At 39.2% G+C, this 26215-nt stretch overlaps 1 protein-coding gene across 2 annotated transcripts in view; it reads right to left on the bottom strand.

Annotated features, from left to right (window-relative positions):
- GALNT7 (polypeptide N-acetylgalactosaminyltransferase 7) overlaps positions 1–26215 on the bottom strand; it is a 73294-nt gene that overhangs the window by 2596 nt on the left and 44483 nt on the right. Inside the window, exons 3-11 of one of the 2 annotated variants that reach the window (XM_075709510.1) lie at positions 19461–19627; positions 13244–13374; positions 12895–12974; positions 10821–11003; positions 8067–8184; positions 6001–6123; positions 4297–4515; positions 2016–2114; positions 549–677 (exon numbers count right to left, since the gene is read on the bottom strand). In XM_075709510.1, the coding sequence (XP_075565625.1) occupies positions 549–677; positions 2016–2114; positions 4297–4515; positions 6001–6123; positions 8067–8184; positions 10821–11003; positions 12895–12974; positions 13244–13374; positions 19461–19627 (1249 nt within the window). Of the gene's footprint in view, positions 1–548; positions 678–2015; positions 2115–4296; positions 4516–6000; positions 6124–8066; positions 8185–10469; positions 10653–10820; positions 11004–12894; positions 12975–13243; positions 13375–19460; positions 19628–26215 lie in introns of both variants that reach the window. The other variant, XM_075709509.1, reaches the window with a different exon arrangement.

The raw sequence follows: 26215 nt of genomic DNA, 5'->3' as shown, positions 1-26215 counted from the left end.
TACTCCTATGTAGGCTTAAAAAGATCTTCTCTCTTTAAACAGAGTAACACTTCAATTTAGACCTCCCAAAATTAGATCTAATATTGACCCTAGCTGCTAAATGCACCTCAGCATTTAAGTAATCTTCTCACAGCATCCATTAGATAAAGAAACTTCCGTGATAGAAAGGATACAAGCAGAGAGGGTGATGGCATAAAAAGCTTTTAGAAACTCTGTCACTGGTAGTGGACATCCTCTTTGCTTCCTCTGAGACAAGTGCTAACTCCTAACGCATCTGTGGCAGCACATGTAATCTCATGAGATTGTCCTTAAAGATTTTGCTACAGAATACAGCAACTAGAACCACTAGCAAAAGCATCTTTCCCTAGAGGAAGTTTTCCTGGCAAGCATGGATTTCCGAGAATGTGCAATTAACAATTTACTCTACTTGGTCCAGTTAACCTTGTTGTAGATCTTTATTTTCAGATATACATAAAATAATTTTTAAAAGTACAAAAAAACCAGGATGCAAATTATAATTTCTTTTCTGCTATATATCTGTTGCATACCTTGAAGTATTGCCATTCCTTGTATTCATTCTGGTTACAGTGTGTAATCACAATTTTGGATCCATCCTGTCCTTTAGCCAAGCACTGATCATACTGCATGAGTTGATTAGCTTCATTGATTCGGAAAAGCTAATAGGGGAAAAAAAAAAAGAAACCACCTTTTTAACAGTTGACTCAAAACAACGAGTATTTTAGAAACACTGAAAATATGAAACAAAATTGCATCATTCAAAATATTCTCTGGTGTTATTACACCTGTCTTTCAGGAGGGGTCTTTATTTTACATGATGTAATGCACTTTTACTATCATGACACTCGATTTCATGGATAACTTTCGTGCAGGATTCAGAAGGCTACGAAACTTACCTAGCAAGACAAAAATGATAAAAATAAAGGGATCCCTATTTGGGAGCCTTCTGAAAGTGTTTGATTAAAAACCTTTGCAGTATTTGATGGCCAAACAATCCACTATCTTTCTAAAGACCTGGTAGCAGTCCTTGGTCCTGGACAGGAATTTCATGTCAAGGCAGTAAAACTTTGGCATTTTACCCAAGAAATCAAACTAATGCATCCAGATACAAAAAGATTATCCTAGCTGCTTCTTATGAAATAATTGTTACAGGGTTTTTGGGGGTAACATATACAGAAAAAGTAGTTTAGGGAACTTTTTCATTAAATATCAAAATAAAAGAGACATTTTCATGGGCTACTAAGAGCTAACCCAAATATGATTTTTAAAAGCATCATTCTGCATACAATTTCATGCCTGCTGTGACAAAACTTGCCTGGTTCAATTCTACATCAGCATAAATAAGGACTTTAAATGCTGAAAAGTTTTCCAACTGAAAAAGGAGCTGTAAATACAGAACAGCATGTTTGTGTGGTAGCGTGGGTAGGTTTGTGAAGATACAGGTCAAACATGATAGCAGCTTGGATTGCAACCACCTATTAGTAATTATGTTCTGCCAATTAATTTGTAAATGAAGCGGAGACAAATTTGTATTCAATTTCTTGTCTCCTGTGGTGGAAGATGAGTTACTGCACAAAAGTGTTTTATACTTCCATTAGAGCAAAACAACTTTGTGAAATAATTGAGTGAGGAGGGGATTGTTTCCTGAAGGATTAATTATTAAATGAAGATAAATGATGAATCAGCAGCAATGCTAAGAGCTGCATTTGTTCTAATGCAGTGATACGGTTGCTTCAAAACACAGTTCTTGCTTCCTCATGTACCTGCTTCACTGAAGAAGACATCATGAATTTGCCTTCAATTTTGTACTGTTTGTGTTTGAAATGACATTATCAGATTTCCGTATTTTAGCAATGTCGCTATGCTTATGGAAAATCCCTAACTCCCATTTTTGTAGCTGACACCTAAGTCACTTTATGTACAGGCTTAACAGGAAACTGGCCTGTTATCATCCACCCCAAGCAATTCTCCTTCAGACTTGCCTCCAAGCTCCTTACCTGATTTCCTCCCATTCTGTGGCACGGCCCAAGCTCAACAAAGCCACCGTTGGTGTGCCCCATGCTATCGATGCAGTAAGCGGTTTCAAAGCCTCTAATCTGGAAAAGAGGTTTTGCACTCTAAATTAGTCTCAAGGAAAAAATAAGCATGAAGGAGTTCAGAAAATTCCCACTTATATTTCAAACCAGAAACAGATATCTGCCAGAGAGATATGACACAAACCTGCATATAAAATTTAAATACTGATGTTCACCATTCTGCAAGATGGAGCTTCGAGCTGCCTATGCCAATTTGCGGGCTCTTACGTGAACTACAGTAAATTGAGAAAGCGAGAGTTGCAAAGCTCAGTTCCAAATTAATGACACCGAAAGGTAGGACTTCCAAGTATTTTAAATTTATTTAATCTCCTATCAAAGCATGTTCAGTCTCCCAGGTCATCATAAATAAAGCAGGAGCTCAGCTAAGTTGCTCTCATCTTGTGGATGAGAGAAATGTGATGCACGGAAGTTACGCACAGCCATTATTAAATGCAGCCAGGCACAGCCCACTGACCTGGATGCTCAGAAGTACGTTCTGCAGCAGCAATTACATGGCAAAAAAGGAGATAAAATTCATGAGGGGCAGGCACAGGCATAGGAATAAAGAACAAAAGTCCTGTCAGAAAGCATGCCTGAACTGCTGATTATCCCACTCCCTTCTCGGAAGGGCCAGCGAACAGCTTTACAAAGACTTTATGACACAAATAACATTCTTTCCAGACCTATTTTCTTTGCCAGAGCCTCTTTCTTCTTTGTGACTGTAGAAGAAAGTCTGGAGGACTAAGCTTAGACCTGACTTCCAGAGAGCGTTAGGGAAGATGAACCCCACACTTTCATTCCTGACAGTTTGGAAATGCAATTAGTGTGGTGTTACAAGTCGGTGGGGGAAAAAGATTCTCAGATGTAGGATAACTGGCAGCCAGTGAAGAAGAGTTGAAGAAAACTTCAGAGAAGTCTCTGAACTTCCGACTTTCCTGTTACTTCGCCAGAGCCATTCACTTTCATCAGGGATGATTTCCCGCAAGGTGGCCATTACTATTATATTCTCTTCAGATAATTTCACCTCAGTGAACAGTAATACATAACATGCCTTCCTAAGCCTTTATGTGGATTCAAAAGGAGGTCTAAGGCTAATGTAGTAACTGATGCTTTGTGCTAGCTTTTTGGCAAGAAATAAAGGTGGCGTTGTCCACCTGGTGCCTCAGATACAAGACTATTTGTATCCCCTTCCACCATTCACATGCTCTGTATTACTAATTCCTCAGAGAAGTTAGAGATGACACACTCTTGGCCATAGGAAACAGCATACATCTGTACTTTCTAATGCTCTTTTGAAGTTACAGAAATGGGTCTATCATATCTTGGGAAAGAAGGCTGTTAAGTTTGGTGGGACACAGGACTCCTCCCCTCCTAGTGAGACAATTTTCTGATTTTGCCTCCATGATCTACAAAAGAAAAACTGATAGGAGAGGCAAAGCAAGGCTGGAAACAGCTGAAAAAGGAAAAAAAAAAAAAACCCAACCACAAAAAACCCCAACTCATTTGAAAGCAGGCAGGAGACCTGCAGTAAGAGCTCCTTGAGGTGTGGGCTAAAAGCTGGAATGAAACAGGCAGAGTTGAGCGAAGTGTCCTCCACCTGCCCAGCAACATGCTGTGTCGGCCACGGGAAAATGCCAAATTTGTAACTATATCCTTAATTTAGCACAATCTTACTCTTACACATTAATGCTGGAGATGACTGTTACAGAATCATATCAAACTATTACATGCAGATAAGGGATCTACTGAGGCTGTAACTGTATGAGTACATCACAGGCAAGCAATGTAGGCAGAATGTACTCCACCTGGATTTCATGATCTATTCCCTAGGCCTTTGCAGAAAAAGATTTTCACCTATTAATCTTTGCCAATACTCCTATGCACACAGGATTTGTATTTTTTTCTTTTAAAGAAAAACTAAATTGCAATTATGGAAAAAAGAGCGTTAGACATAACTGAAGACAGGGCTAGAGATAATCCTTCAAGGAACTATGGAGCTAATTAAAAAAATTGCACCTCTTAAAGTCTCTATATCTTTCTCCTATCTCTATAGCTCTCTGGCTAGTATCATATACCTTAGTACAACAGTAATCAAAGAGCCTGTTCTCAGATTGATGTCAAGTAATAATTGCTTCCTTTTGAATTCCTAATTTAAAAAAAAAAAAAGCTCCTAAAATAAATACAGGTTATGTGCTGTACTTACCTCTCCCCACTCCACATTTTTAGGTGGTAATGGATAATATAAAGTTATATCATATGCTATTTCTTCCATAAACCACTTAAAACTTTTGCAGTTGTGATCTTCACGGAATTTTTTCAGCTCAGATATATCTCCATAGGGTAGCGCTTTTGTCTCCGGCCGACTGGCATAAAAATAATCTTTGTATTCGTCCCACCACACTTCTACAACTCTGACATAGTTCTGTGAAGAACAAGGACATTGCTGCTACGTCAAAGCACACACAACAGGTCAGACGTAACTGCATGTTAATTCCAGAAATTTAAGGATTTCTCCTCTTAAAAAGTGACAGCATTAAATTATTATATAGCACTAATAATTTGTCACCTTCAGCAGATTATACAAGACACATGCATATTATTTTCAAATGACAGTTTAGGACTGAAGCCAGCAAAATAAACTGGTTTGCTTAACGACAGTACGAAGTCTTTTTCTAAGTTTAGAAAACGTTTATTTGAAAATAAAGACTCTTCAGTTATGGGTGCAATAAAATGTTGCAATCATTTGCTGTGCACCAGAACTGCAATTCAGAGTTTGTATTCACCTTCTACAGTTTTAATACAGAGAATGATATGCATTAGTCCACTAACGGTGAAAAAATTAAGTCTTAAAGGGGTCAGCTATGACACACCAAGGAGAAAAAGGGGAAAAAATGGATAGCTTGCCTGGTGAACAAGCCTCTCCCTCACATCTTTCTTCTCAGTCTCCTTGATGGCTCTTATCTCTGTATTACCTGTACATGTTCTAGATGCACACCTCACTTTGTACAATTCTTCTAGCATTAATGACCTGGTGTTAAGACAGTCTTAATAGATCTGACTAAAGGAACAAATTATTATGAGTTTTACTTTAATCCACCCCCAGTATAATTGAACAAAGCTATAAAACCCTACATTTACTATGGGGATAGGAGGGTGCCCAAAGAGGGAGAAAGTTATTCCTGCATCTTGCCTTGTACAGAGAAGCAACTTAATATTTAAGAACACTCAGCAGTGGTTTGTTTTATTCAGTAAGCAGACAAGAAGACTCATGTAAGGTGCTTAAATATGCAGCAAATATTTTTGATCAGCATTTCAGAAGAGTGAAATGGTTTTTATAATTTCAGACAAGGCAAACAAACATCTTGCCTGCACTGAGCAATGGAGCTGTCATTTGCCATCCTGTCTCCCATTGCTCTGTCTCTACTCCCACCTATGTCCATTTCCCCCTACCCTCTGTCATACTGGTCCTAGTGCTTGTTTGATCAAAATGTTAATCAATTCATATTACTAATAGAGGAATTTTTTTTTTTTTTTTTTTTTTTTTTTTGTGGGTACCAGGTTAGTTTTCTACCATTAAGCAAGGCTGGGACATTCCCTTTTCAACAGAACCAACTGCTAGCTTGGCTGAAGCCATTCTCTGTAACCCTACCAGTTGTCATCGTCACAGGTAACATGTAGGAAGATGGCTCTGGGACTGGAATTATGGGTTCTAGGAATCTCTACTCTTAATAACAGTGGGATTGGCACAAAGATTTCCCTCCCATGTGGATGACCATCTTGGCTCTAGACACTAAATAGCTTTGGATGAAGTGCTCTCTAAATGGCTACTGATGATTTAAATAGATTTACCCAAAACTGTTGTTAACTAAAAATAACAAAACACCTCAAGTTTGCAGCAAAAGAGTACCTTTAACGTAGGAGAAGACCCAACGTACACAGGGGGTGGATTTCCTTGCCAACCCTGGAGACGATAGATGTGTCCAACACGAGAACAGGGAACAAACAACAGTTTTCCCCCACACTGCCAGATCTACAAGTTAAAGCAAAGGTGGAGATATTAATTTATATGTACAAGAAGTTAAGACAGACAAATAGATAATAAATCATGGTATAAATGTCAACTGGGTTTTTTACTATACCGTGTGATATATTTAAATATTTTTGCTTCAGATGTAAGCATAAACATAATACATCTCTGAAATGAAAGGCTGTGTTGCAGGCTGTGTTGACTACATCTTCAACTCAGCCACGAACCTACTCAACTAAATTACTTCTTAAAAAAGCTTTTTTAAAAGTTTGCCATCACATTCCATTGCTATTTTAAAACAACAGTAATGAATGAGTGCACAAAATCTGGAGCTGGGTAATTTTTATTATGACAGAATTAATAATATTTTGATTTTATTAAAGGAATTCACATACCATCACTAAGATGGGCTTTGGCTAGATGCCCATCTCATTTAAATTTTTCTTGATAAAAACTAGTAGGACACACGGATGTCTTTGGTAACCCATTGTTTTAAGTACAAACAGATTTTTCTTTAGCTATAGTAGCTGAAAATAAAAAATAGGTGAAACACATTACCATTCTGAAATTCCCTCCCTCCCACATGTCCTTGGATAATTCATTTATGGGGAAAAGAAAATATACCTAAATCTGAATTTAGTTGCTCATAGTTTTGACAAGTTTGAAATGTAGCATCAAATCCAAATTCAAGCTAACTTTGGGGATGTTCCAAATTAGTCCAAACTCCAGATTAAAAATATGAATCAACAGCATTAGGAAAGATGGGCAGAAGAGTTTACTTCCTTCATTGCATCATCATATTAATTTTCTTAAGTTTCATCAAAAAACCCCCTCAGATATGCAAGGCCATTATATTTGCTATCTAGAAGTCAGCATGCAAGACTGATAAACGTTACTTAGTTCTTCTGAAGACTGGTTGTGATCTACATGAAACCAATTTGAAGGTGTCTACATAATCAGCACTTCAATTACAAAACTACTGTATGTAATTTCAATCATGATTTAGCTCTAAGCAAGACGGAGAATTAGAAAGATAAAGACCCTGTATGTGCAACATCCTCAGTAACTACCTTTTGCATATGGATTTACAGCTGAGCAAGTGCACTCAGAGCTTTCCTCAAAATCATGAAGAGCAAGAATAGCTAGGGGAGCTCTGAATGTACTTTTAGTAAAATTCAGCTACGATTTCACAGATCGCTGCTGAGGGTATTAGATGTCTCCACTTTTGTTTGTTAATTGGGACAGATTCCTGCTGTCTGCCACTTGTGTCATTATGAATGCTGAAGCTACAAGAAGCTAATGATTATCATCTTGCGTTTCCTGCTAACTGAAGAGTATGCATATGCCTAGGAGTGAAAATAAAATCTTCTGCAGTGATTATGAATTATGCAGTTAGTGTTTCAATTATGAAGACTTCTCTTGTAAAGAAGTTCTTGAAATTTTGAAAAGTATATGAGATCATTTTTCACCCATAAAAATGGTAGGGAAGAGGAAACCAGGGCAGATTACTTTTTGTTGCATCATTACATACTTTACAGGCATCTATGCATAAACTGAGCGCTACTTGTTCTCTATAATCACTTTCATTAGAAACAACACTTTTCTATACTCACCATGAGAGCACTCAGTTTCTCCTCCCCATAAAATTTGCCAGTCTGGTTTCAGATTAGATATTTAGGGTTGTGCGTGATCCGAAACCGTTAACAAAATCTAGATTACTCAGCATTTGGGTCTCAGCACTAGGCCACCTCTCTGAACATTCTGCCTCAAAGCCGAGGAAACACTGAGGGCGTACATCTGCCACAACATCTCCTCGCCACAAAACCTACTGGGCTTCATGAGACAGATGTGGTGCCAATCAGAGGTAGGTCTGTCTGACCTCCAAACAGAAGTATTTATAGAAAAAAATACACTAAATTGAATTAGTTTTCAGTTTTTGGTGTTACCTTGTAAGAAATTTCAAAATTTTCACCACCCCAGATTTGAAGACCTGGATCATAGAGACCCAGTTCAAAGAAGAAATCGCGTTCAATGGCAAACAATCCACCAGCCATTGCAGGGGACCTGAAAGAGGAAGACAGTGTAAGTCCTTCTGCCAAAAGGATATGATAACACTTGGAGAAAGCATTGATTAAGGAAGCAATTCAGTGTTAACATATAATGGAAGATTAGATAAATGGCAATACAATGAAAAATCATAAAGCTTTGTCATCAGCTTCCAGCAATTTTCTGAAATGACATCTATAGAACTTCCAGTGAAGTCACAGATTTTATTATGTTTTTAGGAGGAAGATCCAAGAGTCCAGATTACTCTGGCAAGCCAAGTAAAACACAAGTGAAATATTCCTTCATGACCAAAGTATTGAGAGATGGGTCATTTCTAGCACTACTCAGTCTCTTCATTCCGTTAGATTTTTAACTTAGTGGTGCTCTTTTTAACAGCAACAATTATGTATTCCCTTCTGCACACAAATGTCTGGAGAAGAACTGCTTAAAAAAAAAATAACCCATAGGGTTAGAATATACCCCCTCCATACAGCAGGGGCAGAGCAACAACAAAAACAGAGCTGCTGGGTCTATCAGCTGAGTTAAGTGTAATGGTTATCAGTTTAGTTGCTCTCCAAATCACCTGATCAGATGCCGAGTTACTCCTAAATATCCCCTTCTACTTGTCTGCCTCCTGCATTTTCCTCCAACACCGCTGTTGCATTGCAGGGGTTCAAAGGGTCAGAAGCCAGCAAGCACAGCGGGGAGAAGCACGCTGCAGAGTACAGCCTTGTGGCTTTCCTGCATTTTTGGTTTTCCTCAGCACCATAAAGACTCGGCAAGCGTAGAGGCCAAGTTCAGTCTTGGCCTCCAGTGTAACACCGTCAAATCCACATAAGCTCAGTAGTTTATTTTATAGGATATGAAGAGGTAAGCATAATATTTCTGAAAGAAGGGTTCAGTCCTGAGGCAATTCTCACATTACAAAAAGTTTGTTTCTGTGCTTTAAGCTGGTGAGGCATTTTTTGTTTGTTTGTTTGTTTTCTTTTTAAACTAGGCAATCCTGGCTTCGGTTTCAGCAAGACTTTTACTTGGTCTTACTTGCCTTGGTATTGCTGCAACAAAATACATGCAGCCGGGAAGCAAACAGATGCAGGGAATGTCTCTTTTTAGAAGCAGCATAGTAACTCGGGAAGTATTATTAAAAATAAAGTAATCTTTTAAACCATTCTGAGAACATGTGTTCTGTGTTTCTGGAAACAGTTTAAAGGATTTTAAGACCTGTTTGGATGGTAAACACAGAACACAACAGTGATGTTTGAAATAGTTTATCCCCCTCTAAGAGAATATTAAAGTTCCAATGTGGACAGCCTTGTCAGAAAATGGTATTATTTATACTGTATACAAAACAGATCAAAGCTTCATAACTTCCTTGCATGTGTTGCCATTTTAGCAGAGAACAATCATGGGTGAGGATAGGGAATTACCAACATCAGTTCTTACAATGTTTAAATCATATATACAGGCAATAGAAGACATTAGATTCTGAAGATGTGAGGATTGCTTTCAAATGTAGTAACACGATTAGTTAAGTGTGAAGGGGAAAGTAATAAAAACCAGCAGAACCACAGTCTCCCAGTCTTGAAAAGCCATCCAGAAACCCTGGTTTCTAAGCTAGGGTTGCTAGCCAGTTTCTGTTTGCTGGGAAGAACACATGCCCCCCTACAAAGCAAAAGAAAAAGGTGGGACTTCTGTGAAAGTTATTGGAGTTTTCCCAGAAAGTAAGGTGGTGTTTTTTTCTTTTTTTTTTTTTTTTTTAACATACTGAGACCTTCGAAAACATCTAGCCAAGATTCTTAAATACTGTGCTTCTTTGTCAGATGTGATCTATTATGAAGCAAGTGGGAGAAATATGACAAAAGGGGTATTTTTGAGGCACATGCATAATCCATGAGCTGTATGCATGCATCAAGGCGTGACAGCAGGCTACAGATTTTATACATTACTGGCTATTATAAATACTCACAGCATGCTTGTTATTTCAAATCAAATGGTTAAATAAGCACTGTTGTTTCCAACCCTACTTTTTTAAAAGTATCATAGCTAAATAAAGTTTTCCCTGGAAACAAAGTCATACAATATTTTATTTTGCCAAACAAAATCCTGTCATTCTAATGTGCACCCTATTAACCACACAAGAGCAGGAATGGAGAGGCAGCACAAGGCAGCAAAGGGGTCTACTTAAAGAAAGCAGCGGGTGTGGTTAGAAATATGAAGATTTTCAGGCTAGAATTACATGCAAGTTTTAGTGGATCAATATCGACTTCAGAGAAAAAGAAACGGGTAAGTGATTTAGTGATTACCGATACGGTTCAGTTTTTGTCTTTCTGCTTTCCTTCTCTTGCTTGGTCAAGGGAACCCTCTTCCATAGCATACTCCAATCCCACGCTCCTCTAGCAAACCCATCTTCGTCACCACCCCCTTGTGGCACAATCTTATAAGTGTTGCCATCTATGACATCTATAAGCGGCACAGTGCATGTGGTTCTGCAGGATGGCAGATGGTGGCAGGGAAGATGTGGTTATGTGCAAGGACCCGCGTGGCACACGTGCACCGACCATAGTTCGTGGGAAAAGAGGGGGGAGGGAGGGAAAAACGAAAGGGTTTAGACAATTATTCATTACAATTCACAGTATGTAGACAGCTCTCTTTACCGATAAGGTTCAGTTTTATGTTTTCGTTTGGACTTTTCCTTGTGGCTTAACGGAATTCGTTTCCATAGCAAACTCCAGTCCCAGGCCCCTCTGGCAAAACCATCTTCATCCCCACCTTGCTGTGGCTCAATGGAATAATCATTCCCATCTATGTAATCTATTAGAGGTACAGTACATGTAGTTCTGAAACATTTATAGAAGGGAAAGAAAGAGCAAAATACAATTTCAGAAGAGCAATCTGTCTAATCTGAAATTTACACCATTAATCATTAATCTTATAGAGCAGTTTATATGAAAAGTCACTTGTAAACATTAAAAAATGAAGCCTCATTAGAAGAAAAAAAGAGATAGTCCTTCCTTTATGTTGTTTCAACAGGTTCTGAAAGCAGAAAAGTTAGGTCTGAAATGCTAACATATCAACTCATTTATCAATACTTTTTCCTTTATGTGTATTTCTTAACACTGGTCTTCTAATAAAGCACTGCTGGAGGCAACACAGAAGCCTTTAGAGGGCCAGGGTTCTCACAGTATTATTATTTCCCATAATTCCTATTCATATCAGATCTTAGCTGTCAACAAGTATGATAAGCTCTTAGCCTTTACTAGTGTAAACATGGATTTTCACTATTCTGTCCTATTCAACCGCCCTGCAAATCCAACCTCTCAGGATAAAAAAAATGTTACTGGTGCTCCTCGCAGCAGTCTTCAGTAGAATTTTTCCTTTTTGATTTGCAATATGCTCCTCATTGTGATCTATCATATAGAATATTCACCAAGGAAAAGACATTATCTTGTTATTCTCCCCAAATTTTCCAAATGAGTTTCACGGTGACCAAACTTGGAGCACTTCCATCTTTTTAAGTCAAATCCTATGAGAGAGAAAAACAAGCATGTGTGTGTGTGTGGGAAGAAACGCTAATGCTGTGCTCCTCTTTGAGGCAGAAGCAGCAGCACGCTGCACCCAGGGGACCAGGGCTTGGAAGAAGGCTGCCGAGTGCTGCCCTCCAGCACGGTGCACCTCGGCACCCCTGGTCCTCCTGTAACCTCCGCCTCTGTGGGCAGTGATGGATGATGCCTCTAAAGATGCCTGTTCTCACCTGCCTTTCTCGTGTAAAAGAGTAACACACACTTGATAGAAGCACACAAGCATTTCCACCTTCTACCTAGTATCCTGGCCCAAATATAGTCTTGAAGCTGAGTTACAGCCTTTAAAACACACAAAACCCACCTTCAAGAACGTTCTGGTAGTACGACAGGTTAACAAATAGTTTTTAGGATTAAGCAGTTATTTTATGGGATTAAAGAGTTTAAACAAGCACATGGTTTCCTAAACACACGTACCCCCCCCGACCACACAAGCTAAGAGTAGGGTAGCACACAGCAACAACAGCATTTCAACAGCTGGAAGAAATGAAGCCCCTGGGGATCTCCCTCCTCTGTCACCTCTCGCAGATCCCACACACACGGCGCAGGCATTTCCACCGCTGATTCCTAGCAAGCCTCTGGGCTTGCGGCAGAGACAGGCTCAAGCCCTGGCCTCGGTTCGCTAGAGGCAATGTTCCAAAGTGCTTCAGAGGAAACAAAGATGACCATATTGCAAGACCAAAGATGAGAAAGTTATAAAACTCTGAAGATTGCAGGGGCTTTAAATCCCTGTTAAATCAAAACACTTACTGCTACTTTTCCTCTACCAAAAATCACGTTTTTGTTTAGTTATTTTGTTCAGTGAGGCTCCTTATTCAGCTAGAACAGATCATTTTTATAACAGTCCCTCAGACTGTTGCAGAAGACAAGAGTTGTCTTATATTTAATCCATAGTAAGCAAAATATTCAGTATGCCTATTGAAATAAACTATCCAGAGACTTATTTGCCTGACTATTTTCCTTCCTCCTCATGTAGCTTTTATGCTGGGAGATAATAAAATCATCATACAGCAAATATTGATATAGTTTGATATTGATATATATTGATATAGATATAAACCATATTGACTATAGTTTGAAAAGTGAAGATTGTTACTGTGACTTTTTCTTCCTAAGAGGCCAGAGACAGGAAATAACAGGAGAACATTACCTGTCCTTAGATATAGGCGCTATAAGTGGCGCATACCAATTAATTCCCACCTCACAATGGGCATCAAGGTAAACCAAAACCTTCAAAAGAAAAAAAAAAAAGTAAAGTCATTTCTATTTCTGTATACAAGACCACGATGATTTAATTTTTACACTGAAATACTTTCATATTATAAACAAAAAAATGAAGCTTAGATGAGTAAAATTCATCTCTTTAAAACAATATCGGTAATACAATACTATGTTTCTACATGTCTATTTGAACATAGACCCACTACCACCTCTCCCCGCAAAAAAAAAAAAAAAAAAAAAAAAAAAAAAGACAGACTTGGATGTGAACTGGCTCCTACCTGTCCAAGTTTAGCCTTCTGGGCTCCAATGCTCCTAGCCTGGATTAAACCTTCTCTCCTCTCATTTCGAAACACCTTTACAAGGCCATTCCACTGCTTAATATACTCATCCAGCCTCTCTTTTAAGTGTGCTACCAAATAACAAAGAAAAAGAATTATTTTGGTGAGGTTTATAATAAACAGTTTTGTACTCTTAATACAACCCAAATCCAACTCTACTTAAAAATATCTACAGACATTTAGGATTAAGAGAATCTTTAATTCAACTGCTTGTACTACTGCTCATAAACACTAAACCTGAAGAGATCAAGACTTGGAACTCTCTGACTTCATGGCACAGGTTTGTCTCTGGCACATCCGAAGAAAAAGCAGCTGAAGTGGTTGGCCACACCACAGGGGATCTGGGTGGAGAATTCCCAGTCACTTCAATGTATCACATAGTGGCTTTGAGATCTTTGCCTGTATTTCAACCAGGCCAGAGGAGTTTCTACACTTCAGCACATGGTCTTTCCTCATCAGGTAACGTCACATGTACAGCTGAAGGCACCACTTTTCAGTTCAACATTTCTCTTCACTCACTTTCTGCCTCACAAAATTTTCTGTCAGTCTATTAAATCTGGATACCTGAGACAGAAACCCACCATACTCAAAATGCTGCCCTCCCTCACCTAGACCTCTTCCCCCTTGGGGTTGGGGTGGTCTTATGCTAATTTTCTAATGAAATTAATAATAAGAATAATTGGAGGGACAGAACTGCGGCGAACGGCGTAGCTCATTGTACTGATGAGACAGGAAACCTTTAGCTAAAGGGACTTGGTCAGTAAAGGGACGAGTAACCGCTTAAGAATCAAGATGGGCTACGCTTAAATGGTTACACATCTGTATTTGCACATGGGTCTTTGCCAAACTAATCTGGAAACCACATTCCTACCACACAGTTTGAAAAAAGGATCTTAGCGTTGCGTAATATCTTTTCACAGATGATTCTGTTGAGAAAACTCACAAAGGCAGAAGGGCTGGCAGTCAGGCGCTTGCTGTTTTGAGGCTACGCTGATGTAACTACTGGTATTCATTTAAAATCTATTTTTGTACTGAAAGGCTCGAAAGAATTGCCTACAGCTTCAGTTCCACTCAGCTGGGAACCAAAATAAGCCACCTAAGCTACAGCTGAGGCATCCACGCACTGGTTTGCACCAGCTCAAGGGGCAGCTACGTGCCATGCCTGTGCTGACCTAACAGGAGAGGGGAAGTGCAGCGGTGGAAGGAGAAGGACGTCCCTTTCAGCAGCAACAAGCCATCAGGTTGCTTCAGCAGCAACATCTTCCACACTCTGAACGAAAATGATTGAAGTCTGGAGCTTCCTGCGACTTACGTTTCAGTGTGTTTTATATTCTTGCTAAAAGTATTAAGAAAATTCTAGTTTGAACAAAAGCTGTATAAAAATATTTGAAATGGAAATGGTGTTTTTTTGGAAGTGAGTTTCCAAACTTGAAAATTCAGCAATCCTACCAAAGAAGTCTTCTGAAACCACTATCTTTTATCCCTCCTCTTCACCTTTATAGAAGAATACATTTTTCTCAACTAAAAGTTTTACGTATTGTCTTCTCCTTTCCCACACACATTAAAAATTTCTTTTGTAAATCCTTGTGTGTTAGGAAAACTTCAAGGATACATAAATATCAAACTATAGAAACAACAATTTTACCACATATGCTGTACAGAATAACATGCCGTGTAATATATATAGAATATATGATATGATAGCTGTGATATAAATTTTTATAGGATAAATTCAACAGAGTTATGAGGTCATACTGAAGTGGTACTAAGAGAATCCTTATACCACACCATTATTTATTCTGCAAATTCCAAGTACATATTACAGAAGGAGTGTCAGGAATGTTTTAAAGATTTAAATCCTGAAGTTATTTCCAGCGCTCCTGCCTATGAAGCCAAATGTTTTAGTTATCAAACGTTCAACTATGTAAGGCTCACAGGGAGCTGTAAAACCCCGTCATACTGATCGTGTAAAGCTTTTCTACAGTACAAGTCTCAGGACTTTGCAGTCCATTATCTGAAACCGTGCCAGGGTTAGCAGCAAGTGCTATTTCCCACAGGAAAACCGAATTTCCCCCCCCCCTTCCCATACTACAAAGACTGCATGACAGTAGTATATAAAATCCTGATACTTTTACAGTTAGAAATACTGTTTGGCCAGTGTTCAATTTTGTTCACCTAGAACATGTATTTATGATATCTGTCAACAGCCTTACGGCATTCTGGTTTTTGTTCAAAAATATATTTTATTCTCCAAAAATATTAAAACCACCAATCTGGTCTTCCCTTCTTTGGGTTCTTCTCTGATGCCTCAGTACACGATTAAAGCATGAATCAATGTTTTTAAAAAACATCCTTTCTCCAAAAGATCTTAGGCATTGCAGATTATGGGGGAGGAGGAGGAAAGCTGTTTTTTTTCCTTGACTCAGGGATGTCAGTTTGAGAACTAGAAAAATGGTATCACAAGTCCTCCCTAAAGCAGCTGCCTCCGAGTCCCCTGTACTGTAATACTACTGACACGGGGCGCCCAGCTCTAACACAAGCACTGATTAATCCTTCCATTTCCCCGCTGCGAGCACAGTTAAATGAGTTAATAAAAATCCTATTACCTATCTACGCTCATTACTTCCCCTTTGGTTATCTTATGGGATGCTCCATCAGTGGGAAATACAGATAGCGATACAGAAAAAGTAAGTAAACACAAAAGGTAGATGAAGCCTTTAAATGCTACTAAGAACACTGGTATTTACCTCACAGTCACTCTTTACAGGTGCACAGGCTACAAAAACGAGCTGCACTAGCTGAGATACTGACCTCTATGCTTCAGAAAGAAATAAAGCTGATACACCTAAGTACATAACAAGTAGTCACTGAAGACCTACATACACAACTGTAACTGTAGGGAGCTTCAGAAAAATCTGATGTTACGAATTCTGATTGCCCTTCCAGAACAGCTGTATCCTCCACATAGCTAGCACTCACAGCAAAATAAACTGTTTCTATCAAGAAACACAAGAAAAACTGGGAAAAAAACCCCTCTGTGTGCAGCAGCGTGGCCACACGGACACTGCAGTAGAAGCTGCTGCAACACTCCTTGGACTCTAACAGGCATTAATACAGAAGTCTCCACTGAAAACATCAGAACTAGCATCATTGAATTAGCTTGGCGTCATCTTCTTGTTACAGTTCCCTTTGTATTTTGACAAAGGAAAAAAATGCCCGAGCAGAATTCAGCACATCTCTCTGCGCAGTTCGCCACAGTCAAGCCCTGCTGTTTGCAGAAGAGATTAGGGAAGGAAGGGAGAGTGTCGTTCAGCAAAAAGACTGCTCCCAACTGACTTTATACAAAGAATTATAATGAAAGGAACATTTTCCAAGCATTGCAACTGTTCCACCCTGTAAGGCGTAACATGTATAAGCTTCTATGCAGGCGTAACTCCCTTCTGATGAAAGAGGATTTCTTGTAAAGAAGGACAGGCAGGGCTTTTTATGAGCCAGCATTTAGAAGTGTTTGCAACCACTACACTCCATTTTCATTTCATATCGCTGGAGAAAGCGGCAGCTAAGAAATAAGGACAGCCACATTGAGCGTCAGCAAACATCTACCCAGGCCAGCATCTGTGTCCCTCAACATTGGTCTTAAAGAGTGTAAGATGCTCTTTGCCGGGTGGAAAGGCAGATATGAAGTGTGCAGTTGGAAAGCAGGTGGGGAAGGAGAAAATCCTGTATCTGTGCTGTCAGCACTGCTTTTCTTCTGGCTGGAAGAGCAAAAAGCCACCAGCAGCTCTGCTATGATTAAGAGTGTTTGTGTTTTGCAGCTCTCCTAACAACTGGAGATCTCTTCAGGCGGCTTGGCACGCTCTGCAGCCTGTACTAGTTCATGCTTCTCTCTGGGGAGAAAGAAGTGGAGCAAGATTCTACTCTCTCGGCCATTTTTCCTCTAGAATGCAATCTGAATTATTGAAATTAAGTTAATTATGTTTACCAAGTAATAGCCTAAAGCAGTTTGAAGAATTATTATAGTGAAACAGTACAGTTGAAGCAAGGTGTTCAGAGCCATTCCAGTCTGTGCTTGTTTTACAGTCACTCATCCATGAGAAAATTGCATCTTGAGCTTGCTTTACTGAATTTTCTGATTCAAGGAAGTTATTTGGAAAAAATGAAGTGTGGGAAATATAGAGACAAGGATCTGCTGGATGTTAGGTCCAGGCTAGATGTATCTGCTAACCATTCATATACGAGCACAGAGCATAAGTAAAGTTCTGTATTTCAAAACAAATTTCTTGAAAAATACTGCCTTTATTTAACAAACGTCATATATTGGAAAACTTTAGTACAAGTTGTTATGCCAGACAAATTCATTCCATGAATTACATATACATAGCACAGAGTGAGCTACATCTCATATGAAACCCAAGTACTGAGTCCAATCATTGGTGAAAAAATCTGGTAGTTTTTCTAGAGACCAGCAGTGTCATAGTTATTTTATACAGCTAACTCAGTCCTTGAATAGCTCTGCAGAAAAGCTGTGATCCCAGCTGAAAAGGAAAAGCACAGCACATGTCTGCTGACTGAATTATTAAAATTATATCCCTTAGGAGAGAAGGTATTTTTGTTTTATAGCGTGTGTGTATATTTAAGCCAAATTCTCAAAAGCTGTAAAAGGATATAGGAGACTATAATGTAGTGTTCAGTATCTTTATTAGACTAAGCCAGATATAGTCAAGTTTATAATACAGGTAAACTTTTCCTCTCCTGTAAAAACAAACAGGAAATGATACCTACCTACCTACCTACAGGTATGATTTAAAAATTAACAAATAATAATTATTTTTAATAGTGATTTATACTCAAAAAAGGCAACCCTGACTATGCAATGAGTTCAGTTTAAAATTTGTAGTGGGTATAACTGCAGAAAACAACTCCTCCTGTGAGGCTGGAACTGGGAGAAACACAGATCACTTGATAAAACGGAGAGTTTCAGAACAGAGTCATCTGCTTTCCGTGCCACTACCCAATTCAGCTATTACAAAAACAAAGGAGGGTAACGGGAATGTATGCTACGCTGCTGACCAGTTCAAACTTGCCTGGGCTCCTAAAAGCCATCACTGGCATCATCTAGAAGACTGTCATTCTGCACCCTCAAAGTTATTTTTTTATTTACCTGTCTACTCTTTTTCTCTGTCAACTTCTATTCAAGAACTATGCTGCAATAAAATCTTGCAGAATGTGCAGTTTTGGTGCACTGTTTTGAAATTTGTTTAAAGTTTAAAACCAGACTGATTTCCTCTATATAAATCATCTTGTATCTCTAGCATACCACTCTCAGGTCTTCTCTGTATTCAGCCTTGATTTGCATTAACACTGAAGATACCACCATTAAAGGAAAAAAGTCAGAGTATGTTTATAAGAATCACACATAAGTACATACATCGTGACTATAAACCAAGACCACAAGACCATAATGTATACTACAGAGGAAGAGGAAAATCCCTGGACTTCTGAAGAGATTGATATGCAGGACTCAAAGAAAGGCAGAAATTAAAACGCACTTAAATTCTTAGAAGGCCCTCCCCCCAAAAAGAAACAATAACCACCTCAACACGATGTCAATAAAAAACAGAAGTTAGAAATTAAAAAGACAGTGAAAATGAATCAGAATAATTCAATAGCCTTAGATAAATTTCTATTATAGTATTAAAGAAAAAAAGGAATCTGGATTCCTATATGGAATAAAGAAAGAAATTATAGTATTAAAGAAAAAAAGGAATCTGGATTCCTATATGGAATAAAGAAAGAAATTATTCCTAACAGGCTTAACCGAAACTCCTTCAATGCTCTTAAAACCACTTGTTTTCACAAGGGTTAAGAGTTATCCCAGCTTTCTACTATATACAACTACATAACCATGGAAGAGAGTCCACCACAAATCCTGTATTTCAAACAGCTGAAAACACACAAAGGATTGCCACCTTTACGAAACCGGTTCATCAGAAAAGAGCTTTCCCTTCACTGAAAACTGAAAGGACCGTGAAGAAGCAACTTACTTTTCTTGCAGAGTCAACTCAATCCAGAGCAGGTAATAAATAAAAAGAAAACTATTTTTAAAACAAATGAAATTTCCTTTTCTACAAGTAGTGTGTTAATATTCCAGATATACCTTTGTTGCTAAAATCATCAATCAGCACAATTTCTGCCAAGTATTTCCTTGGTGTTCTCTTAATGACACTGTGGACTGTCCTCATGAGTGTGGACCATCCTTCATTATGGAAGACAATGACGACGCTGGAGGTGAGCAGGTTATCATCATAATGCCAGTATTTGCATCTGTAAAAAATTTGATTTTATTAGTTTTCAGATTAGGATTTACAGAACTGCTTAACATCATCTTTGTGCAAATGAAATCTTCACTGACAGCTATCCTTCAGATTAAAGAGAAACAGGATATAAAAGGTAATATAGCTTAAGTGCATCACAGAGGTACAAGGCCCAAATAGCAGCTTGCTTCCAGCCAGCGAGCCTTTTTTTCCTCCTGAGAGAGAAAGGATGTAGCTGGTGAACAACGACCGCTGCCTCAACAGCTACATGCTTCCTCCTGTGTAGGTGGATGGCATTGCACGGACCCCGCCGAGAGACATCCCCACCACCACCACCACCACCTTGCTGCTTGTGCGGCTGGTGGAGAAGAGTGGAAGAAAAGCCCCAAACTGTGGTTGCCAAGATGGGGGTCTTCGTCAAACCATCAGATACCACGATTTAGGATGGACCCTGCGTTTGGCTGACCTACTGCACAACACACAATAAGAAAGCGCTGTTTTGTTCTAAGCCTCTTTAAATCAGATTTACCCAGTAGAAGGACTGTCTATGGAGCGTTTCTGTTGGCTTTATACAGTCCACATGCAGAATCTGCATAATTAGCAAAGTTACAAACATTGTTGTGGCAAGGCAAACAACAGTCATTAATTTCTGCTCTTTCACAATAAAGTTGATTTGAACATAGTGATTAAACTTGCTAGAAGTACAGCAGCAGCACACGAAATGCTCATGTCAGCTGTTCTGCATAAAACTATCTCCATTTGCAAAAACGGTCAGAAAAGCATAGCTGCTCATGGGAAAAATGTAATCCCATGGCAGACAAGACTGTCTTTACTGTTTATTATTCATGGTTAAGCTTCCAGGTATAATAAATGTAGCTAAAAACAAAAAAAAAAGTTCACCAAACCCATTCAGGGTTCCAGCTTGGCATGCCATGAAAAGCACTTCAGTATCTAAAACATTTTGCATTTCAATTTCACTGTGGACCTGGACTCAGGTCTTTTTTCCTGCAGTATGACAGATGATTTAGAAACAAGCAATATGAGAAATTCAGTCCATACTTTCCAATATTTATTAATCACGTTTATCAGTGATGCATTTAATTTGCAACTGTAATGTCCATTTCCCCAACTGCATCCCTACATGAGAGCGTTCACAGTCTCCCTAATTACAACCAGTCCAGGTCTTCCCTTACCTAGAAGTTTCCCTACCTGATCACTAGCCCTTTTTGAAACTATAATAATACAATTCCTATCACCAAACCCAGAGACATAGCACTTTTGATTTCAATGGGCAAAAGACTTCCTTTTTTCATCTTTCAGCAAGTGAAGTCTCTACTACAGAGAATCTAACTTTTCAAAGACATCATCATGTATTGAAAAATTATTCCTGACAAATGGAAACTTTTAAACTTACAGATGCACAAACTTCTATAGTTATATTTCTCTATATACAGTAAAAAGATTAAATGCACAGAAACATCCCTGTGTTTGAAAAGAAATTACCTTAATCATCAGAAATCTCCCGTTTCTGAAACTAAATTATGTTAAACGTGGGAAGAACTCACATAACAGATCTACAGGTGTTTAAAGAGCATTTCTTTCGTGAAGAAGGACGTATTTCACTTATTGTCAAGTAACAGCATCAATATATATTTCCAACCCACCAGAAAAAAAAGAAATTGGTATAAATGTACTATTCATTTTGGTCCTGTGGGAAAAAAAATTTACAGAATCAAACCAGTCTATAACTAAGACCAATCTAATAAGGCATCTTTTCTCTTAGTCACGCATGCTGTAAGCAACCTCTGAAACAGCACGATCTCTACAAGTACAGTTTACCAACTAAAATCCTCCAGCTGAATTGTTTTCATGCCTGAAGTATCCACAGCTAATCATATTTGTAAGCTACCAATATAGACTGACTGTTTAAAATGCATGGTTCAGGCCACTGATGCCTTCCTTCCACAGATCCCCCTCAAAAGATTTCAGCTGATTACAGAACACAATCCTTCATTTTGTAGCACAAGCATTTAAGCTGTCAACAACTTATTGAGCTATTTGCAGAGATAAAATGGATATGCTACCTAGGTGTGTTAAGTTGGCTGTGTAAAGAAAGATTTTTCCATTGTGTGTTTAATAACAGATTAATAACAGAACTGTGTTGTTTTACACATCTATTCACCTGGATTAACTTTGGTGACACAGTTATGTTAAAATGGAGGAAAATTGGGTGTTATACATTCAAAATTGGTATGCCAGCTGAATGCCATTCAAGAGCTCCATGTAAAAGGTAGGGGAAATTAATAGTACTTTTTGCCTCAGAGGAGAAGGCAATATCTGATTGCAGGTTGCACTGTGCCGCTGACCTGCACCTTCAGAAGTTTAGCTAGGAAACTTTTTGCTCTCCAAGTAAAAAAAAAAAAAAAAAAGACAGCCACAACAGTTCAGACTGCCTTCAACAACAGAAATAAAGCAGACACTGCAAAAAACCCCAAATATTTTCCTTGTTTTCTTCTCCCACTTTCTGCACTGTAGGTAAGTCATATTTAGGAACAAAATAGTGAAGAGCGTAAGAAACACAGACAGTAACTTAACATAATTTTAAAAAGCCAAACCTATTACAAAAGCCTGAATTGAACAACACATCTGTGAGCAATTTATAAGCATTTTTTGATCTGTACTTAACACACTTTTAAAACATAAAAGTAGAGGTCTAGACAGGCTTTTTGCTACATATCCAACTTAATCTCCTCAAATCTGTCAGCACGTTTTACTTTTTAAACTTGAAAAATCATGTGTTACTAAATGTGTCATTTGCAAGCCATAAAAGCACTACACTTATACCTCTAGTAAGATCACACTTTTATGTTTTTCCAGAGGCTTTATTTCACTTATTGGACAGTCCACAGATTGACTCATCAAGCCCATGAACTCCAACAGACTGCAGTAACTCGTATGCACAATCTTGTTTCTTGTCTTGCATTGAGAATTAGAGGTTTGAAACATAGTAGTTGTTTCAGATATATGCAATTAATGCATATTTTCATCTTGGTGGCAAATTTTCCAAGAAATTCAAACATTGCTCAATTATTTGAGCAACAAAAATCGGGAGTCTCTGCTCTTGTTTTCTTCACAGCCACAGGGAAGGAAGCAGGGAAGAGCCTTTCTTCAGTGGAGCAGCACTGACATCCAGTGGTTGGCAAACCAAATACCAAGTAACTGTAAATGCATTTTCCTTGTGTTTGAAGCTGAATTTTACAGTACTAGTTTCCCTGTAAATTTTAGGCATCAGAAAGGGAAAAAGCCTGAATTTCTAGACTCATGCTGCAGTTTTGAAAGATAGGATCAAGTAGATATGGGCATCCAGGCAAAAGCTGCAAGCTCCTGGAAACTGGCACGGGACACATTCAGGGTCTGTGACAAAGAGGATTTAAATACGTTTCAACCTCCAGCTTCATCCCCTGGGTGCTGTCCTGCCCACATATGGTAGGTAGCACGGTGCCCCTTCAGGTGTAGCCTGCAGGCCAGCTTTGGTGATAATGCTGTGAACCAAACTCGTAAATATAAACTCACTTAAAATTATTTTGAATTCTTATTGGTACAGCTGAGAGGGCGGCACATTGCAGCATATATGCAGGAATGAGAGGGTAGCATCCTTAAGTTACTCTTGCCTCCAGACACTTCACATCACTTATCCTGACCCCTGCAAAGAGTTATTGTACAGGACAAGAAGGAGCAGGCGTGCACAGATCTGTGACGGGCTGGCAATACCTTCCCTGGGCAGTGCTGCGGGGAAGAGCAGCTCTGTTTGCTTCCTTCCTTCAGGGAACTCATGGGTGAAAGGAAGCAACACCTTCAGATCAGTCCATGAATAAAAACTTCCTGTTCCTAAATGAGCACTGGTGTTACTGAGCAAAAACATGGACTGACTCACCACTGGAGCGAGAAGAAACCTTTCAAAAGATACAGCAGTGATCTAATGGAGAAGCAGAGTGAGTAACGTTTCTTCTATCAGCCTGCATGCTTAAGACGTGAGTTAGTCCTACTCCCTCCCCACCCCTGGGAGGGAAGAGCACTGTTGAAGACCGCGCCACACTAACGTCCCTGTCCCCCGATCATGAAGTTGTGCACCAGCCACAGCAGGAGAGAAGCCCTTTTACGGAGGACCCCTCTGCACGAGAAGCTGGAGATCTAGGCTGGAGCGCTCCTTGGCTTGAGGAAATTTCTGCTTTTACAGCTTTGTACCCTATTCATTGGCTTGCTCTTACTGATGTCCCTCGGTCCCACAAAAGTGATTGTGGGTACATGCTCCAAGGATTGGATGACCCTACAGCCTCCCCGTTACCAACCGCTGCAGTTGCAGACGTAGGCTCAAATTTCCTCAGACTAAAAAAAGCCCAGGCTAGAGGCTGCTTCTCCTGGAAGAGCAATCCACCCATCAAGCAAAAATACAGGAAGTGAACAAGACCACCTCAAGAGCAATTTAAGGGTAAGCCCTGATCAGATAGATACCTAGAGGGCAGTTTAAGATCTTGAGCCAACAGAAGAGCTTCTCATGTCATCCCGAATTCCTAACTTCCCTAGCCTACCAGCACCTAAGCTCCAGAGAAACATAAGAGATATCGTGGCTGCAACCAGCTCTCCATCCTGATACTATCTTCCTCAGGTCAACTATCTAACTAGCACCTGTGCTTACCAAAGGCACATCAGTCCCCTCTCTGGATTTTAAAGCACTGTACTTGTGTGCTCAGGTCAAAACGCAGCAGCACAGATTTCTCCGAGATAGCAGGCAGCTGCCATTGCATTCCTGTAGCTGCTCCAGCAGCCAACTCCTAAGAAGCTCGAGTCAGCTGCTCCAAGCTGAGAGCCCTGAATCAGTACAAAGCTGAAGGTCTCAATTTAGCATGAAATTGTAATTGACATTAAAAAAATTAATCTCTCTTCTCCATCAATATAGAACTGTGCACAATTTTAAATTGTATTTTAAGTTTTATTTCATGTTTAAAGTGGTATGAGATTCACAGTGATATAAATTATCACCGACTGATAATTGCTTCACAGTGCATGCAATTTCTTGCTCTTTGAAGGGCTCTAGCACTAGCAGAGCCTAAAACTAAGTTAGGAGCTCTGTTTTCATTTGTAGCCTCCTTCTCTAGTAAGCCCTGTTCTTATCTTATAAGGACACAGTCATTCAGCAGACAGCATGCTGTTCACATAGTTCAATACTGAACTCAGAGCTGCATGTTATTTTAAATCTTCAATTTATTATGACTACTGCAGTAAACTGCATCTACCCCCTAAGAAGATGGATGACAGTCTCTTTCACAAAACGCCTTCAACAGTTTGCTCATCGATACAGTTGACACCACTGAGGTCCTGGCTGAGACTGGCTGCTTGATTGCCTGCAAGTCAGGGATCATTGCCTAAGTCTAGAGTAGACAGAAGCAGATTATAGAACAGGGCATTTTGTTAAGGTATGACTATGTAAATCAAACATTGATACTGTATTTGTTACCTATGAATCCTTACAGGATATTTTTATGCATCATCAACATTAATATAAAATTAGTCAACTTACAAAACAGGGGTTCTGGAAGGGAAGTGAACAGACAACCCAAGAAGGACAGTTTGCTCAGTGGAGGCTCTGAGGTGGCTAGTGCCCTGTCCTCAGAAAACCTGGTAAGAAGCTACAGCTTGTTGCATATGGCGATTCTCGTCATGTCTCCACGGAGGTGGGCACTAGTTTAGGAAGTTATGGCTTGATGCATTTGCTTACATACAGCTCAGAAGAGAAAGGAAGAAGAGAAGAATTTTGGGTTTATCAAACGCTGACAAGTTTTACCTAATATAATAAACAAAAGGCTAGAAAGAAGGTTGGGGCAGCGGGCTCAGTCCCACGGTAATGCTTTATTTCCACCATGCCTTGCTCATCAGATACTAAATGAAGTTCCTGCCCATGCTCAGTTGGACTGAATTATATTATGCAAGTTTAAGTGCTCTACCACAGTAAGTTCTGGTTAACAGGAACAAGACGTTCATAGAAGTTCATTTAATTTTTTAGTTTTACATTCAGTTTACAACTCATTTGACAGAATGCTTCCTCCATTTGCCCCACAAGTTCTATGATACAAGATGGCACCTGGAAGGTTACACAAGCAGCTGCAGGAAACCTCTCCGACTTTTCTCTGTCCCCTCCTCCAAAGTCAGTTTAGGGCAGGATTTAAATATAGTCCAGGTGCTGCGCTATACATTTTTGTTGAGTAAGAGGTCCTGTTCAGAGCTCAGCCTTCTCATTTCAGATACACACACAGAGATAAGTAAAGCCAACTACAGACAACACACCCAGTGCCTCTGTCAACTTCGTTGTACTCTTCCAGCGAACTATTTATCTGTTGAAACTCAGAATTTGAAATGCTAGCAGCCACACTAAAGAGACACAGGATTCATCTTCACTGTAGATTTCACTACTGAGACCTGAAACATTAACAGAAAATGCTTGGTTTTGCTTTAAGGCCAATGCCTGGAATTCAAATCTTTCCTGACCGCAAGGAGATGCTCTGACAATACATGGCTAATTACATTTTAAACAGGTTTTTTT

Source organism: Pelecanus crispus, chromosome 4 (genome assembly GCF_030463565.1).
Source record: "Pelecanus crispus isolate bPelCri1 chromosome 4, bPelCri1.pri, whole genome shotgun sequence".
Lineage (NCBI taxonomy): Eukaryota > Metazoa > Chordata > Aves > Pelecaniformes > Pelecanidae > Pelecanus > Pelecanus crispus.
Note: the sequence above shows the minus strand (reverse complement) of the source record. Positions and strands in the feature narration are given on the sequence as shown.